At 37.2% G+C, this 18,491-nt stretch overlaps 1 protein-coding gene across 3 annotated transcripts in view; it reads right to left on the bottom strand.

Annotated features, from left to right (window-relative positions):
• The window catches only part of NDUFS4 (NADH:ubiquinone oxidoreductase subunit S4), a 119,292-nt gene that overhangs the window by 17,601 nt on the left and 83,200 nt on the right, over positions 1 to 18,491 (bottom strand). The window contains exons 4-5 of one of the 3 annotated variants that reach the window (XM_049707144.1): positions 11,234 to 11,307; positions 9,606 to 9,647 (exon numbers count right to left, since the gene is read on the bottom strand). The exons of 1 other annotated variant lie outside the window; for it this stretch is intronic. In XM_049707144.1, the coding sequence (XP_049563101.1) occupies positions 9,606 to 9,647; positions 11,234 to 11,307 (116 nt within the window). The remainder of the gene's footprint in view (positions 1 to 9,605; positions 9,648 to 11,233; positions 11,308 to 18,491) is intronic. One more of the 3 variants, XM_004275131.4, reaches the window with a different exon arrangement.

The following is an 18,491-nucleotide window of genomic DNA, read 5'->3' on the forward strand; positions in this document are numbered from 1 at the left end:
CAGGATAGAAAGCCCAGAGACAAACCCACGCACATATGGGCACCTTATCTCTGATAAAGGAGGCAAGAATATACAATGGAGAAAAGACAGCCTCTTCAATAAGTGGTGCTGGGAAAACTGGACAGCTACATGTAAAAGAATTAAATTAGAATACTTGTAACACCATACACAGAAATAAACTCAAAATGGATTAAAGACCTAAATGTAAGGCCAGACACTATAAAACTCTTAGAGGAAAACATAGGCAGAACACTCTATGACATAAATCACAGCAATATCCTTTTTCACCCACCTCCTAGAGAAATGGAAATAAAAATAAACAACTGGGACCTAATGAAACTTAAAAGCTTTTGCACAGCAAAGGAAACCATAAACAAGATGAAAAGACAACCCTCAGAATGGGAGAAAACATTTCAAATGAAGCAACTGACAAAGGATTGATCTCCAAAATATACAAGCAGCTCATGTAGCTCAATATCAACAAAACAAACAACCCAATCCAAAAATGGGCAGAAGACCTAAATAGCCATTTTCCCAAAGATATACAGCTTGTAACAAACACATGAAAAGATGCTCAACATCACTAATCATTAGAGCAATGCAAATCAAAACTACAGTGAGGTATCACCCCACACCAGTCAGAATGGCCATGAAAAAATTTACAAACAATAAATGCTGGAGAGGGTGTGGAGAAAAGGGAACCCTCTTGCACTGTTGGAGGGAATTTAAATTGATACAGCCACTATGGAGAACAGTATGGAAGTTCCTTAAAAAACTAAAAACAGAACTACCATAGGACCCAGCAATCCCACTACTGGGCATATACCTTGAGAATACCATAATTGCAAAAGAGTCATGTACCACAATGTTCACTGCAGCACTATTTACAATAGCCAGGATATGGAAGCAACCTAAGTGTCCATCGACAGATGCATAGATAAAGAAGATGTGGCACATATATAAATGGAATATTACTCAGCCATAAAAAGAAATGAAATTGAGTTATTTGTAGTGAGGTGGATGGACCTAGAGTCTGTCATACAGAGTGAAGTAAGTCAGAAATAGAAAAACAAATACCATATGCTAACACATATATATGGAGTCTTAAAAAAAAAATGGTTCTGATTAACCTAGGGGCAGGACAGGAATAAAGATACAGACGTAGAGAATGGACTTGAGGACATGGGGAGGGTGAAGGGTAAGCTGGGACAAAGTGAGAGAGTGGCATGGACATATATACACTACCAAACGTAAAATAGCTAGTGGGAAGCAGCCGCATAGCACAGGGAGATCAGCTTGGTGCTTTGTGACCACCTAGAGGGGTGGGATCAGGAGGGTGGGAGAGAGATGCAAGAAGGAGGGGATATGGGGATATATATATGCATATAGCTGATTCACTTTGTTATACAGCAGAAATTAACACAACACTGTAAAGCAATTATACTCCAAAAACGATGTTAATAAAAAATGCACACAGTTGTAGAAAGTTGTGTTACGTGTATTAATGACCTTTGCTTGTCTACTAAAATGCTGGTGTTTAAGAGTTTTCAACTTATGTCTATTTTCTCTATGAAATCAAAGTAACTTTCATAGAATTAATATACAGAAATGAAACTCCACTGGGAGTGATGGTGGCAAAGGGTATAACTTTGTATGCAAGGTTATGAGATGTGTTTTTGTTTACCAAGGGGAAAAGAGAATAGTTAGGTCCTAAAGTAAAATGGCTGTTCCAGAATGAGAAAGAGAATTATGAAGGACAAAACCTGAATGGGTACAGAAAGTTATGTAAGATTTGGAAAAAGTAAATTTTATTTGCCTTAGATTACAGTATGTCTGGAAAATAAGTCTGAAAAGCTATGATATGTGTTAAAATCCTTGCAAAGTCTACTCCATTTTGATGGGCTTGTTTCATTAGTTTACTGTTTATTGCTTTCGCCTAGAAAATGAAGGGTTATTTTTTTTGTCTAATCTGCCTAGATTGCAAAGATTCTGTGGCTTAACAGAATAACTTTATATGCTTTATGTTGACTTTAAGTACTTGATGACTTATGTAAGAGCTCAGGTTCTTCACAGTTATGCTAACCTCTATGTTTATAAGTTTAATTGTCACTTTGACATGAGCAGTCAAATACTGTTTCTCAGGCACATGTGATTCTATTTCTTAAATGTTCAAATCTATTGAAAATGTTTTATTTTTGCCTCCCAGAAATCAAATCCTAAATGTAAAATATTCAGTGTATCTTTGCATCTAAAACTATCTTTGTGATCTTCCACAGGCCCTCTGGGGAATCTCAAAGATGTGTGCTTCCAACTTTGTAAAACGAGAAGTGCTAGAAACAATTAGATTTATTTGATATGTTACTATTGATGAGCTACATTGGAAGAGCTGTCAAGTCAGAAGAGATGCTTAACCATCCTGAGGTTAAATCTGTATGGCTAAAATGTTATTAATGTAAGTATTTCACAAATTGTATGCTATATGCTAAGTATAGAGATTTGTCAATACCCTCACTAGGTTTTATCTATCTGATCTCTGGTGCTGCTTTGCCTGATATCAGAAAATGGTATAGGTTATCAGTCACAATTTCAGTTAATTTTAAAAACATTAACTTGGTTGCATCTTTACTTCTTTAGTTTAGATCTTTTATCTTCTAGGCCACTATATGTCAATAGGAATCCATACCGCATATCTATGGAGTTTTATTAATATACAGATGTTTAGGACCTACCCTAGACTTATTGGATATTTTTACTTGATATATTTTTTGACATATTCTTACTATATGTTTGGTATAGTCATGGTATATTATGTCTCAGGATTACTTTGTCTTAAGATTTTTTTCTCTGCAAAGAGTATGTTCATCTATTTTCATAAATTAGATGAACAGTCACTGTCTTCTTTGAAAACAGGCTTACCTAATTGTGTACAGATATTTTGCCTGTAACATTTTTTGGAATGCCTTTAAATTGCATTATTCTTGTTATTAACTCCTATCATTTATTTCACTTTTGAAATTTATCTGTAATGTTAACTACATCCATTTTAAGTCTTTAATCATTTATGAAAAGATTGTTAAATTTTACTCTACTGCTTCCCTGACAGTTCTTGCAAATAGCTACAGGCAGAGACCTTTATCTTCAACAATGAAAGACTGTCTCAAAGCCCTGTGAAGAATATGTATAGGCTTCCGATGGCATCACTTAAATAATTATAAGACCGTATCAGTGGGCTCAGTCAAAATTTCCAGAACTCTAGTTAAGAAGCAAATACATTTATGATCCAGTGAAACAAGAATTAGTTATACAGGACTGAAAAAATTGATGAGAGATAATTCTATGGTTTGGGGGAGAATATTTTTGATATTGTTTTAACGTTCTATTTTCTGGACATATAGGAAGTTCTTTCCCTCTCCTCTTGAGGTATCTATAACTCATTACAATTTAACAGAAACAATGGTTATGCAACCAAGGCCTTACCTGGAATGACATATTTGAGAATGATGCTCATTTACTCAGGTATGACCAGACATTTGTAAGGAACTGAAGCTGACTTTATGGAGGCAATGCTTCCAAAGTCCTTCCATGGCACTAGGGCTTACAAAGTTCCCTAAGGTATTAAGGAATCTTAGGATATTTTGGGGACCCTGAGAAGGGAGGAATTCGCCCAATTTAATAGGTACTGCAGGAGAAATCTGGTGGCAAGTTATTGGCTTGGCTTCTTAGTCTTAAAACGGTTTGAAAAACCCAATTTGAGATTCCTTATGAAATTTTCAGCAAAGCAAACGTAAGAAAGCTTATGTGGTAAAGAGAAGTAGAATATGCCATTCCAAAATATGCCTCTTTGGCAATAAGGATTATCTTGAGCTGGTTATTTTTAAGAAACAGTAAACACAGGAAATCTCTGAAAACAGAGAAATTGCCCTTTTCTGAGGGACATTTACATTTATAAGGGAAATTTCCATTTGTAAGGCGTCTCCTTCTCTGTAGCAGGAGGAGAAAGGACGACTAAAACTCTAGAAACTTATCAATGGAGGAGGCTTGAACTTAAATCTGCATAACAACCATACCCTTGTTTATGATACTTTGCCTGATAACCTCCCATAACTCACTCCCCACCCAAAATATCTCTTGTCTTTAACTGAAGACCGTATTTAAGGACTAAGAATTAAATTGACATGAGATAGATGAAAAGGAGAAAATCAAACAAAAGTTTCATAACATATATACATGGGAGAGACCCAGCAGAAGTAAGTAATTAAAAACTGCCAAAGCCCTCACCTTAAATACCATCCTCAGCTAAAGACAAAAGAGAACACTGAGGATAGGGAAAGTCAATTCTGTGAGATCACCAGGAAAAAAACAGTAAACAGGGGTGAGATTGTTATGCAGATTTAAGTCATTGCCTTCTCCACTTACAAGAGTTTCCGGAGATAAGGTCATCCCCCCTCTTTCAGGTACATCAGGGAGATACCCTTACAAATCGATATTTCCCTTATAAATGTAAATGCTTATTACAAAAGGGTAACTCCTACTTTCCTCTAAGTATGCAGTTTCTTAGAAAATAATCAGCTTAAAATAATATGCCAAAGAAACGTATTTTGGGGTGGCAAATTCTGCTCCCCTACATAGTAAAATAAATCCTTTAACAAGCATTTTATATCTATATGAGAGTCATAATTCTTACTTTTGTTTTGAAAGTTGTCTTTTCTTGTTCGTTTTATTTTTTTGAAAGTTGTTTTTTTAATAATAGATATATGGATGTGAGGTTGAGACCCTCATTACAAGGTTTAAATTAGGCGGAAATCCAGACCTTGCTGATGGTGTCCACTTCTGGGGTAATTCTACGTTCTGGGCTGCAACTCCAATTATCTCTTTATTTTCCTGAATCCAGGGCCTAACCTGTCTGCTTCCTTAGTTGCTTCCACCTTCTATTACTTCAGAGGTGGGTTTTCCTTCCCAAGAGACCACTACAGCAGTTTCAATGCTTATTCTCTGTCTTCCTGTTTCTGAAGGAAACCCTCCTCTATTTTGAGAATTTCAAAGAGTTTTTACAGCTAACAGCAATGAGAAAAACACAGGGGGTAAAATGACATACCAGAGGAAACTCACAAAGTTTCACATCAGCTCAAATGGGGGTGGGGGGAGCCATTCTGGTCCCATTAGCATGTAAATGGTAGTAGATGCTAGCTTGCTATGGAAATTTTCCACAGCTTCTACCTCCTCTCCCAAGGATGCTTCCTTTTCCTCCCCCACCCTTTGACTCCAACATGAAACAAGAAAAGACAAAAGCCACATGGGTGAGAAAGGTGGGTCTTTTCTGTACACAAAGAACTAAAATAAGGTTCATCTACATTTCAGAGGAAACCTCAGATAACCTTTCTTTGTAAAAAGAAAAGAGTTTGAAGAGTTCCTCTGGAATATATGCTGCGTTCAAAGTGGGACCTTTAGGATGAGGAGGATGAGGCTCTGGAGTTAAAACCCAAAGACATAGGGGCATTTGTAATTTACTTTGTGTATGTTGGGGGAGGGAGAAGTAAGAGGTGGGAAGCAGGGGGAAAAAGAAGCCATGGGAAAGCATTCAGTCTTTTCTTCTATCCCAATCCCCAGTTCACAGAACCAGCCTTCCACAGGAAGTGAGGAATGGTGAGAAGGGAGACCTAGGCAAAAAAGAGGAGCAGAGAGGTAGTTGCTGGAATTATCAATAGCAGGAAGAAGAAAACTTTTAGTCTTAGAGATGAGGGCATTCTTAGGTAAAAAGATGGACTTACACAATGCCTTATTTGATTAAGAAATTGAAAATAGGTGATTAATATGGGTTTTATGATGTAACATAGGTCTCTTTTAGCTATTTTATTTCACTATTATTATATGTAATGTAAGAGTTTACACTTATCCTTGATTGATATTGGGTAAGAGTGTCTGAAGAACAGAACTGCATTTCTTTTTTAAAAATTTTTATTTTTTGGTCAAGCAGTGTAGCTTGTGGGATCTTAGTTCCCCAACCAGGGATTGAACCCAGGCCCTTGGCAGTGAAAGTGCTGAGTCCTAACCACTGGACTACCAGGGAATTCCCCACATTTCTTAAGTAATAAAATGTGAACTTTTAAAAATTGGGTAAGTTTTCCTGTTTTTTTTAATATTCACCTAGAATATGTGTATAATGAATGTCTTGTATAGCTTGAAGTATTCTAGATTAGTGCTGTCCAATAGAAACAGAATGTGAACCATACATATGATTTTAAATTATCTAGGAGCAACATTTTAAAAAATGACTAAAAAGAAACAGGTAAGCCTTTAATCATTTTTTTTCCTAGCCTAATACATATGTGAAATATTATCATTTTAATATGTAATCAATATAAAAATTAGATATTTAATGCTTTTTTATACTAAGTCGCTGAAATCCAATGTATATTTTACACTTAACAGCACACCTCAATTCCAACTAAACACATTTCAAGTGCTACACAGCCACGTGTGCCTACCATACTGGACAGTGCACATCTAGATGACTGATTTTTTAAGATCTACCAGCAGCATAGTATTAGAAGAAACACTGGACTTGGAACCTAGAAACTTGGGCCCTATCAGCTGGGAGCTATGTGATGGATACTGGTCTTGTTTTATTAACTTCTCTAGGTCTCAGTATCCTTTAAAAAGAAAAGTTTAGAACAAATAGCATACAGCTTGGAAATAACTCTAAAGTTATGAAATAATCATCTTAAGTACACTGGAATATACTTTAGGGTACTAACTCTTAAACTAAGAATAAGCTGCAAATTAACTTCACAGAAAAACGTTTACTGGTTGCATTTTACAAACACACTAAAATATAAGAAATTGCTAATCATTCTACTATAATTTTGTTTCTTCAGGTTTCTACTTAGAGGGAATTAACAGTTCTTCTAAAAGATACAACAAGTAGCCAAATTAATTTAAAGTGATTTAAGGAAAAGTTTAAAACATGATCTGGAGAATAATTTATAACATCACTAAATATAATGTTGAATTTACCAATTTTTATTGAGCATATTAAAAGATGAAGACGAATGAGACTGGGTGTTTTCCCTGGTAGGTGCTTATAATTCAGTAAGCAGGGTAAAGTATTACAGTTTGAGTAACAGGACTATGCCTTATTAACTAATGATCCCCAGAACCTAGCCACCACTGCTGGCATATGACAGGGTACTCAACATATGTATGACTGAATGCAATACAAAAGAAGTAAAATACAATACCATACTATAAGAGCTGTAAGAAAGGAACAAATCATTGTGGAAGTTAAAAGGAAGAGAGGGCACATCTATTTGGAGGTGGGAGATGGAGGTGGGAAAGGGAAATAAGAAAAGGGATCAAGAAGGAGATAACATTTAAAATGTATTTTGAAGACTAGGTTGGAGCTCACAGGCAGGAAAAAAGAAGAGAAAGGGAACAGAATGAGGAAGAGGTTATAGAAGGAAGAAACTAAAGCAGGCGTGGGGATAAGGGCAGGAAGAAGAGCTGAGGCAGAGTAATATAAAGTTAGGTTAGTACTTGAGTGATAATTCAAGTTCTTCACAATATAAGCACTAACATCAATTGAGAAAAGTGTATCTATTAAGCACAGGCCTTTTGAAGTGTCTGAATAAAGAATATTTTGGATTTATAAAAATGTCAGGGAAGAAAGGGTCTCAGTATTGAGGGAATACATATAATTGTTTACATGAGGGGTCAGGCAATATTTTCTGTAAGTGGCCAAGTAGAAAATATTTTTAGACTTTGGGAGCCATAAGGTCTCTATTACAACTATTTAATTCTACTATTATAGCTGAAAAGAGGTCATAGACACTACATGAATGAACATACCTGTGTTCAAATAAAACTTACCCCCTTATAAGTATGTGGCCTTGTTAATGTTGTAATATCTCTAAACCCTCAACTTCCTTGAACTGTAAAATGAGAATAACTGTTCTTGCTTCATAGAGTTGTAGTGAGAATTTAAATTAGAATGAAAAGCACTTAGCATAGTGACTAGCTCATGACTTGGTGTTTATGAATGTTAGCTTTATGTTATGATGATACCCATTAACTGAGTCTGATATATAGGCATTAAAAATGTTTTCTAGAAAGCAACGGAATCTGTAAATCTTGTTCTTCATTGTACTGATTCTCTACAGTACAATCTTTTGTGTCAAGGGAAATGATGGTCATGACTTTTTTAGAAAACCATTTAAAAGTAAGGGAAATTAGAAAACGAAGGAGGAGATGAAAGGTAGATTGTTTATTTTCAGGACCGTTCCCTTCGTGTACAAATTATCTTTTTTTGTGTGGTAGTTTTACCCTAACCTCCTATTTCTAGACACTACTGAAAGGCAAACTAATGCTCATAACTGGATTGCCAGATTTTACTATCAACACAGAATCATCTATATCAACAAAAACAAATGTTTCCTTCTAGAGCATATGATGAATAAGGCACTGGGTTAGACAGTAAAGAAATAAAGATATATATGAGCTGGTTCATGGGCTTGACATCCTTAAGTCTATAGTTTTTTATCATTACTCAATCCAACTTATTTTAAAGATGAAGAAACATGTTTATCAATGGCTATAGTGAAACATGACTGGCTCAAGCTCTCCTGTGGGGCAATTACAGAATGAGAATCCTAGTTTCTAGCCTCTTAATCCAATAGTCTTTCATGTTAGTGCTTCTGAACCATTTCTTTTTACAGCCTTAACCTACCAGAACACTGGTTCACGTAACCTTCAATAGCACTAGCTTACAACAAAATGATGTTTGGTGTGGAGGGGAAGCGGGCATCCGTTTGTATGCCCCCCACCACTATGCATCTACCCAAGAGAGCAAAATCAGAATAGATGGCATGCTGGGCAATTTGGAAAAGATCCTCCACCCCATGATTCTGTACCATTTCAATGGTGTTTGTTTAGACTTGCTGCCACGACAGCTGCAGAAACAGGACTTATCTATTTAAAGACATAATGCTAAATGTTAAATAAATGAGGAATGAGGAATAATCATTGAGGACTTCCTCAGGAGATGAAAGTGGCTTCAAATTCTTGAGTAGAGGAAAATATTTTAGAAAGTCAATAATTTCACCACATAGCAAGTGTCCATTATATAGGTTTTGTGTTATGTTGCTTTGTTTCCAGTATGTACCTAACTCTTGCTACATTGTAGGTTAGAATTCCTGATCCACTGTTTTTCTGTTTTTGTTTTTTTAATTTTATCTTGGCCGTGCCACATGGCTTGTGGGATCTCAGTTCCCCAACCAGAGACTGAACCCGAGCCACAACAGTGAAAGTGCCAAATCCTACCACTCAACCACCAGGGAACTCGCCTGGTCCACTGGTAGCTTACAGTTTTATAAGGTAATATCCTCTAAACTTTTTCAAGTTTTACTGTCTATTGACTTTGATAATGGTCCTCAATTTTCATTCTGGTGTTGGGGGTAGAAATCAGAATGGAAAGGCACTTGATTTTAACAGCAGCAGTGGTTAGTTCACACCTGCAAATCACATGGCAACTATAGTCAGGCAGTCCTTGTGCCCACTCAGAGACTAGTCAGCAATAAGAGTTTAATTAGATTTCCTGTCATTAAACTCACAGTACAGACATTTTTGAAGTGTCAGACATGAAATACGGTAGGCTGCAAAGATGAAAAACATTAATAGAACTGTTGCTGATAAGCTATATTACAGTTTAATTTAAAAAAGAGCAATGTAAATGTTAAATCATAATAATATTTTAAAGACTATAACCACTTTGAGAACAAATATGTAATTCAGAAATTTGGAAATTGCCAAGAAAGTATTAATAAGGAATTATACTTAAATCTTTTTTTTTAATTTCAAAAGTCTACTACTAAGTAAATAAACTGATATACTATTACATACTTACTTAACTATGTTCTAAGCACTTTAATTAACCCATTCAATCCTCACAACAATTTCCATTGTACTTCCATTTCCTCCCGTACAGAGTCAAACAGCGATCCGACATGGATTCAAACCCAGGCAGTTTGGCTTTAGACTCTTAATCATAAGGTATATAATATGAACTTAGGATGAAAAGAAAATATTTCAGATAATAATAACCTTTACAGTGCTTTCACGTTTATATCAAATGTTAGATAATGCTAATAATCTTTTACACTTATATATTGCCTTATAGTAATAACATACTTAAATGGACAGTATGTCATTCAAATAGATAGCTAAATTAGATACAAATTCGATTTGACCAACTAGGACAACAGAATGCATTAGATACAAATGCACAGTACTGCATTAAAATCCGAGAGAAACAGCAGAAATAACAGATGGAGAGGGAGGTAAGGAACAGGACTAATAGTTATCAAACGTCTATTATGTATCAAGTACTGGATAAGTACACCTTAAGATAAGTACCATTATTTCAACAATGAAGAAACATTAAGTCCATGATGAAATTAATCCAAAATCATGTAGCTTCAAGTGGCATAATAAGGATTAGAATTCAGAATGGTCTGCCTCCAAAGCCTCTTTTCACTACTGTGTTGCATGGCTTAACAGCAGGAAATGAGAAAAAAAGACATTCTGTATTTGTTGAAAGCAAGACCAACATAGGCCAATAGTTTTAGGTGGCTACAGTAGTTTTGAGGTATAATATACTCTGAGGCTGTATTAATATAATTGTAGACATGAGATTATGCTTGGTACTAGGCCCAACATATCAATAAAAGTGGCAAATGTAGACATTTAGGCTTACATGAAATTTTAGAGGAAGTATGATAATGATAACTATTTTCAAATAATTGAAAAGCTATTAGGTAAAGTAACAGACACGAGATTTTGGCTCAAAGTAAGAAAATAATAACCAGATGTCAAAACTGGAATAGGTTGCCTTATGAGATGTTTAATTGGAGTTTAAAAACCTAATGTCAATGATTTTGCAGAGGAATTCATAAGCAAGATAGGAATTAGACAAGTAGTTTTATTCCCTGTCTCTACTTCAAATTTAGAGCAGTTTGACTTATATGTTACATGTGCATTTTACTTTTAGATCTTTTTTTTGGAGGGGTATGTTCTCATGTTGTAAAAAACAAAAAAATCTAAAAACCACTGGATTAGATACACTGAGAGATTTCATTCAACTTAATGCCAGTTAGGGATATAGTATCTGATTAAGGTTAAGAACATAAAATCATATCTTGATTTTATTTGTCAAAGCAAAACAAAAACAAACCAAACTTACCATTTTTTTCTGCAAAGGCAATTGCGTCGTCTTTAGTACTGAAAGCTAGAACCATGTTGGACAGTGGATCAGCCCTGTAAGAAACAATTTTTTTCCAGGATTTAACATTAACCTCTGGCTGAAAATTACTTATTTTAAATCATTTCTTTAAAACTGTTAAATGTTTGAATATGTTTTTCTGTGTTAAATTTGATTTTTCTAACATGTATTGTCAAATTAAAAAATTTAAAATTGTAGAGATATTCAGCAATCTTTAATCTCAAATAAAATCATTTATTAAACTTAAAAAAAAACTAGAGGAGAATGAGAATCCTCTTAGGTTTTTCTTTAAACCTTACAAATTCATCAAAATGAGAAGGAACATGGCCAAAATGGTGGACTAGGAAGACCCTGAGCTCACCTCTCTCACAGACACACCAAAATTACAACTATTTACACAGCAACTATTGAGAAAAACTGGAATCTAGTGGAAAAGATCTTCTATAACTAAAGATATAAAGAAGGAACCACAATGAGACAGGTGGGAGAGGGAGATCCCTACCCACGGTGGGCTACCCACAAAGAGAAGGATAATTACAATTGTAGAGGTTCTGCCCAAGAAGCAATGGGTCTAAGCCCCACATTGGGCTCCCAAGCCCAGGGATCCTGCACTGGGAAGACGAGCCCCCAGAACGTTTGGCTTTAGCCAATGGGCCTTACTTTCAGGAGACCCAGAGGGCTGTGGGAAGTAGAGACTAACTCTTAAAAGGTACACACAAAATCTCACATACTTTGGGACCCAGGGCAGAAGAGTAATTTGAAGGCAGCCTGGGTCAGACTCACCTGCTTATCTTTGAGAGTCTCCAGAAGAGGCAGGAGGCAACTGTAGCCTGGGGACGTAGAAAACTGGCAACAGCCATTTTGGGGAGCTCATTCTACCACAAGGACAGTGGCAAGTGCCATTCTGGAACACTCCCAATAGCTTATTACCACTGGAACCACAAGGCTGTAGGCACCAATCGTGAGGTGCCTCAAGCCAAGCAATTAACAGGGTGGGAACACAGCTCTACCCACCAGCAGGCAGGCTGCCTTAAGAACTTCTGAGCCCACAGTGGCCCCGGGACACAGCCCTCTCCACCAGAGGGCCCTGCAGCCAGAGACCCCAGGACCACAGCAGACCCTCAGCCTGCCATAGAGGACCCAGCCTACCCACCAACAGGCAGTACCAGCCCTGGGACCCCACAGGCCCTGGCTCTGTGGACCATCAGGACAACACCAGCTCTGAGACACCGTGGATTGTGGATCCCTCACAATCCCTCACCTCCCTCAGCTGTCCTGGTACCACCCAGCAGTGGACAACAGCAGTTCAGCAGGAACCCCCAGGATTCTGTAGCCAGAGATCCCAGGACCCAGCTCTGCCTACCAGTGAGCCGGGACTAGCCCCAGAACCCCTTGGCCTTGGCCCCACTCACCATTCGTTTGACACCAGCTCTAGGACCCCTGGACCCTGCAGCAAGAGACCACAGGACTTAGCTTCATGCAACAGTGGGAGGAAATTAGCCCCGGAACCAGACCCTGTCCACCAGCAGGTGGTCCCAATCCCAGGACCACTGCAGCCCCACAGCCTGCTTTATCCAGGATCCAGCCAACACACCAGGAGGTTGACACCAGAACTGAGACATCTTGGACTACTAAACCAGCTGACCTGGAGTCCAGCGCTACACACCATGAGGCCAGCACTAGTGTTAGGACACCACAGAACCCACAGCCAGCCATGTCAGGAAATGACCCCACCGACCAGTAGGCTGACACTAGATCCAGGAACCGAGCTCTGCCAACTAGGGAGCCAGCACTAGCCCTGTGACACCCTGGGTTTCTGCAGCCAGCCTCCTCCACACGAGGTAAGGCCTAGCAAACAACTGGACCAGGGGCCAGCCACATCTATCTGACTGCCCACAGTAGTCAACCTGCCACAACAGAAGGACCCATTCAGCCCACACAAGCGGCACCCTTAGCGCATATAGCTTTGGTGACAAGAGGGGAGTGTGCTGCTAGGACACATAGGACATCTACAAAAGGCCACTTCTTGAATGTTGGGAAACAAAACTAACCTGCCAGATACGTAGAAACAAAAAGGGCAAATCAGGCAAAATGAGGCAAGAAAATCAGTTCCAAACGAGGGAACCAGATAAAACACCAGAAGAACTAAGTGAAGTGGAGATACCCAATAAAGTGTTAAAAGTAATGATTGTAAAGATCAAAAAAATCAGGATAAAAATGGATGACACAGTGAGAAGTTTAACAAAAAGAAGATATAAAGAAGAACAAAACAGAGTTGAAGAATACAGTAACTGAAATAAAAAGTATACTAGAAGGAATCAACAGATGATGCAGAAGAATGAGTAAGTGAGCTGGAAGTCAGGAGTAGTGGAAGTCACTGAAGCTAAAAAAAAAAGAAAAAAAAAAGAAAAGAATAAAAAGAAATGAGGACAGATTAAGAGACCTCCGGGACAACATCAAGCATACGAACATTTGCATTATAGGGGTCCCAGAAGAAGAAAGGAGAAAAAAAGGGGTAGAGAACATATTTGAAAACATAATAGTTGAAATCTCTAACCTGGGAAAAAGAAACAGACATCCAGGTCCAGGAAGCACAGCAAGTCCCAAATAAGATCACCCCAAAGAGGACCAGAGCAAGACACATTGTAATTAAAATGGCAAAAATTAAAGATAGAGAATATTAAAAATTAAGAGGGAAAAGCAACAAGTTACTTACAAGGCTACCAGCTGACTTCTCAGTGGTAACTCTGCAGGCCAGAAGGGAATGGCATAATATATTTTAAATAATACAAGTAAAAAAACCTACAAACAAAAATACTCTACCCAGCAAGGCTTTCATTCAGATTTGGTGGAGAAATCAAAAGTTTTACAGACAAGCAAAAGCTAAGAGATTAGCACCACCAAATCAGCTTTACAGGAAATGTTAAAGGTAGTAAATCAACCATGTAGAAAGCTACTTGGAAGATTAAAAGTCAAAAGTAGTAAAATCATATATGTCCTCATAAGCAGTTAAAAGATACATATAACAAAGATGTAAAATATGATGTCAAAAACTGTATTCTTAGGGGGAAGGGAGTAAAAATACAGGGTTGTTAAAATGAGTTTGAAATTAAGAAAGCAACTTAAAATAATCACACACAAACATATAAATTGTTATATATAAACCTAATGGTAACCACAAACCAAAAATCTATAATAATACACAAAAAAGAGAAAGTAATCCAAATATAACACTAAAGATAGTCATCAAATCCCAAGGGAAGAGAACAAAATAAAAAGGAACAAAAACTATGAAACAACCCAAAACAATTAACAAAATGGCAAAAAGTATATACCTATCAATAATTACTTTAAATGTAAATGCTCCCTCCAATCAAAAGACACAGAGTAGCTGAATGGATATAAAAACAAGCCTCATATATATGCTGCCTACAGGAGACTCACTTTGGACCTAAAGACACACTGAAAGTAAGGTGATGGAAAAAGGTACTCTTTGAAAATGGAAATGAAAAGAAAGCTGGGGTAGTAATACTTATATTAAAGCAACAACGACAAAACAGAGTTTAAAACAAAGACTGCAACAAGAGACAGAGAAGGACATTACATAATGATCAAGGCATCAATCCAAGAAGGAAATATAACAATTGTAAATATATATGCACCCAACATAGGAGCACCTAAATACATAAGCAAAATTAACAGACATAAAGGAAGAAACTGACAGTAACACAATAATAGAAGGGGACTTTAACACTCCTTCTATCAATGAACAGATCATCCAGACAGAAAATCAATAAGGAAACACTGGCCTTAAATGACAAGACAAACGGCCTTAAAAGTTATACATTTGTATAAATATAAATATATATACACACACACACACACACACACACACACACACACACACACACACAACAACATTCCAAACACAAGCAACAGAATACAAATTCTTCTCAAGTGCACATGGAACATTCTCCAGAATAGATCACATGCTAGGCCACAAAACAAGTCTCAGTAAACTTCAGAAAACTGAAATCATATCAGTCATCTTTTCCAACCAAAACACTATGAGACTAGAAATTAATTACAAGAAAAGAGCTGCAGGGCTTCCCTAGTGGCGCAGTGGTTGAGAGTCCCCCTGTCGATGCAGGGGACACGGGTTCGTGCCCCGGTCTGGGAAGATCCCACATGCCGCAGAGCGGCTAGGCCTGTGAGCCATGGCCGCTGAGCCTGCGCATCCGGAGCCTGTGCTCCGCAACGGGAGAGGCCACAACAGTGAGAGGCCCGTGTAACACACACACAAAAAAAAGCTGCAAAAAAACAAACACATGGAGGTTAAACAATATGCTACTAAACAACAATGATCCAAAATCTACAGGATGCAGCAAAAGCCACTCCAAGAGATAAGTTTAAGGTGATACAAGCCAAACTCAGGAAACAAGAAAAATCTCAACAACCTCACCTTATACCTAAAGGAACTAGAAAAAGAACAAATAAAACCCAATGTTAGTAGAGGAAAGAAATCATAAAGATGATAGCAGAAATAAATGACAGAAACTAAAAAAAAATACAGAAGATCAACAAAACTAAGAGCTGATTCTTTGAAAAGATAAACAGAACTGATAAACCTTTAGCCAGACTCAGCAAGAAACAAAGAGGGCCCAAATCAACAAAATTAGAAATGAAAAAGGAGAAGTTACAGGCTGCACCAGAGAAACACAAGGAATCATAAGAGATTACTATGAACAACTATATGCCAATAAAATGGACAATCTAGAAGAAACAAATTCCTAGAAATGTACACTCTCCTAAGACTGAACCAGAAAGATATAGAAAATATAAACAGACCTATTACCAGTGATGAAATTGAATCAGTAATTTTAAAACTCCCAACAAAAGGAAGCCCAGGACCAGATGGCTTCATAGTTTAATTCTACCAAACATTTAGAGAAGTTAACACTTACCCTTGTCAAACTATTTCAAAAAATTGCAGAGGGAAGAGCACTTCTGAACTCATTCTACAAGGTCAGCATCTTCCTGATACCAAAACTAGACAAAGATATCACACACAAAAAAGGAAACTACAGGCCAATATCACTGATGAACAGATGTAAAAATCTTCAACAAAATACTGGCAAACCAAATTCAACAACACATTAAAAGGTTCATCTACCATGATCAAATGGGATTTTTCCCAGTGATGCAAGGATGATTTAATATCTGCAGATCAATCAGTGTGATACACCACATTAACAAACTGAAGAATAAGAACCATATGATCATCTCAATAGATGCAGAAAAAGCTTCTGATAAAATCCAACATCCATTTATGTTAAAAACTCTCCACAAAGTGGGTTCAGAGGGAACACACCTCAACATAGTAAAGGCCACATATGATAAGCCCAGAGCTAACATTACAGTCAATGGTGAAAAGCTGAAAGTATTCCCTCTAAGATCAGCAACAAGTCAAGGATGCCCCCTCTCACCACCTGTATTCAATATAGTACTGAAACTCCTAGCTATAGCAATCAGACAAGAAGGAATAAAAGGAATTCAAAGTGAAAAAAGAAGTAAAACTTTCACTGTTTTGCAGATGACATGATACCATATACAGAAAATCCTAAAGACATCACCAAAAAACTACAAGAGCTCATTAATGAATTTGGTAAACTTGCAGGATACAAAATTAATATACAGAAATCTGTTGCATTTCTATACACTAATTATCAGAAAGGGAAATTAAGAAAAAAACCCATTTACCATTGCATCAAAAAGAATAAAATACCTAGGTATAAATCTAACAAAAGAGGTTAAAAAACCTGGACTTGAAAAACTGTAAGACTCTGATGAAAGAAACTGAAGACGACACAAACAGATGGAAAGATATACCATGTTTATGGACTGGAAGAATTAATATTGTTAAAATGATCATACTACTCAAGGCAATGTACAGACTCAATGTAATCACTATTAAAATACCAATGGCATTTTCACAAAACCAGAACAGATAATTCTAAAATCTGTATGGAAACACAAAAGATCCTAAATAGCCAAAGCAATCTTGAGAAAGAACAGAGCTGGAGGTATCATGCTCTCTGACTTCAGATTTTTCTACAAAGCTACAGTAATCAAAACAGTATGGTACTGACATAAAAACAGACACATAGATCAATGGAACAGACTACAGAACCCTGAAATAAACCCCATGCACTAATGGCCAATCAATCTATGACAAATGAGGTAAGAGTATACAATGGAGAAAAAACAGTCTTTTCAACAAATGGTGCCAGGAAAACTGGACAGCTACATGTAAAAGAATGGGATTAGAACATTTCCTCACACCATATATAAAAATAAACTCAAAATAGATTAAAGACCTGAATGTAAGACGAGGAGCCATAAAACTAGCAGAAAACATAGGCAGAACACTCTTTGACATAATTCATAGCAATACTCTTTTAGATCTGTCTCCTAGGGCAAAGGAAACAAAAGCAAAAGTAAACCAATGGTACCTAATCAGATTAAAAGCTTTTGCACAGGGCTTCCCTGGTGGCGCAGTGGTTGAGAGTCCGCCTGCCGATGCAGGGGACACGGGTTCGTGCTCCGGTCCGGGAGGATCCCACATGCCGCGGAGCGGCTGGGCCCGTGAGCCATGGCTGCTGAGCCTGCGCGTCCAGAGCCTGTGCTCTGCAACGGGAGAGGCCATGACAGTGAGAGGCCCGCATACCACAAAAAAAAAAAAAAAAAGCTTTTGCACAGCAAAGAAGTAAAAAAAAAAACACTGACAAAATGAAAAGATAACCTACTGAATAGAAGAAAATATTTGCAAATGATATGCCTGATATATCTAAAATAAACAGCTCATACAACTCAATATCAAAAAAACAAACAACCTATCAAAAATATACAGAAGACCTGAATAGATATTTTTCCAAAGACATACATATAGATGGCCAATAGCCACATGAAAAGATGTTAAATATTCCTAATTATTACAGAAATGTAAATCAACACCACAGTGTGATATCACCTCATACCTGTCAGAATGGCTGTCATCAAAAGGCCACAATAACAAACATTAGCAGGGATGTGGAGAAAAGGGAACCCTTGTGCACTGATGGTGGGATTGTAAATTGGTGCAGTCACTATTGAAAACAGTATGGAGGTTCTTCAAAAAAACTAAAAACACAACTACCATATGACCCAGCAATTCCACTTC

The sequence above is a fragment of the Orcinus orca genome, chromosome 3 (assembly GCF_937001465.1).
Source record: "Orcinus orca chromosome 3, mOrcOrc1.1, whole genome shotgun sequence".
In the NCBI taxonomy this organism is placed as follows: domain Eukaryota; kingdom Metazoa; phylum Chordata; class Mammalia; order Artiodactyla; family Delphinidae; genus Orcinus; species Orcinus orca.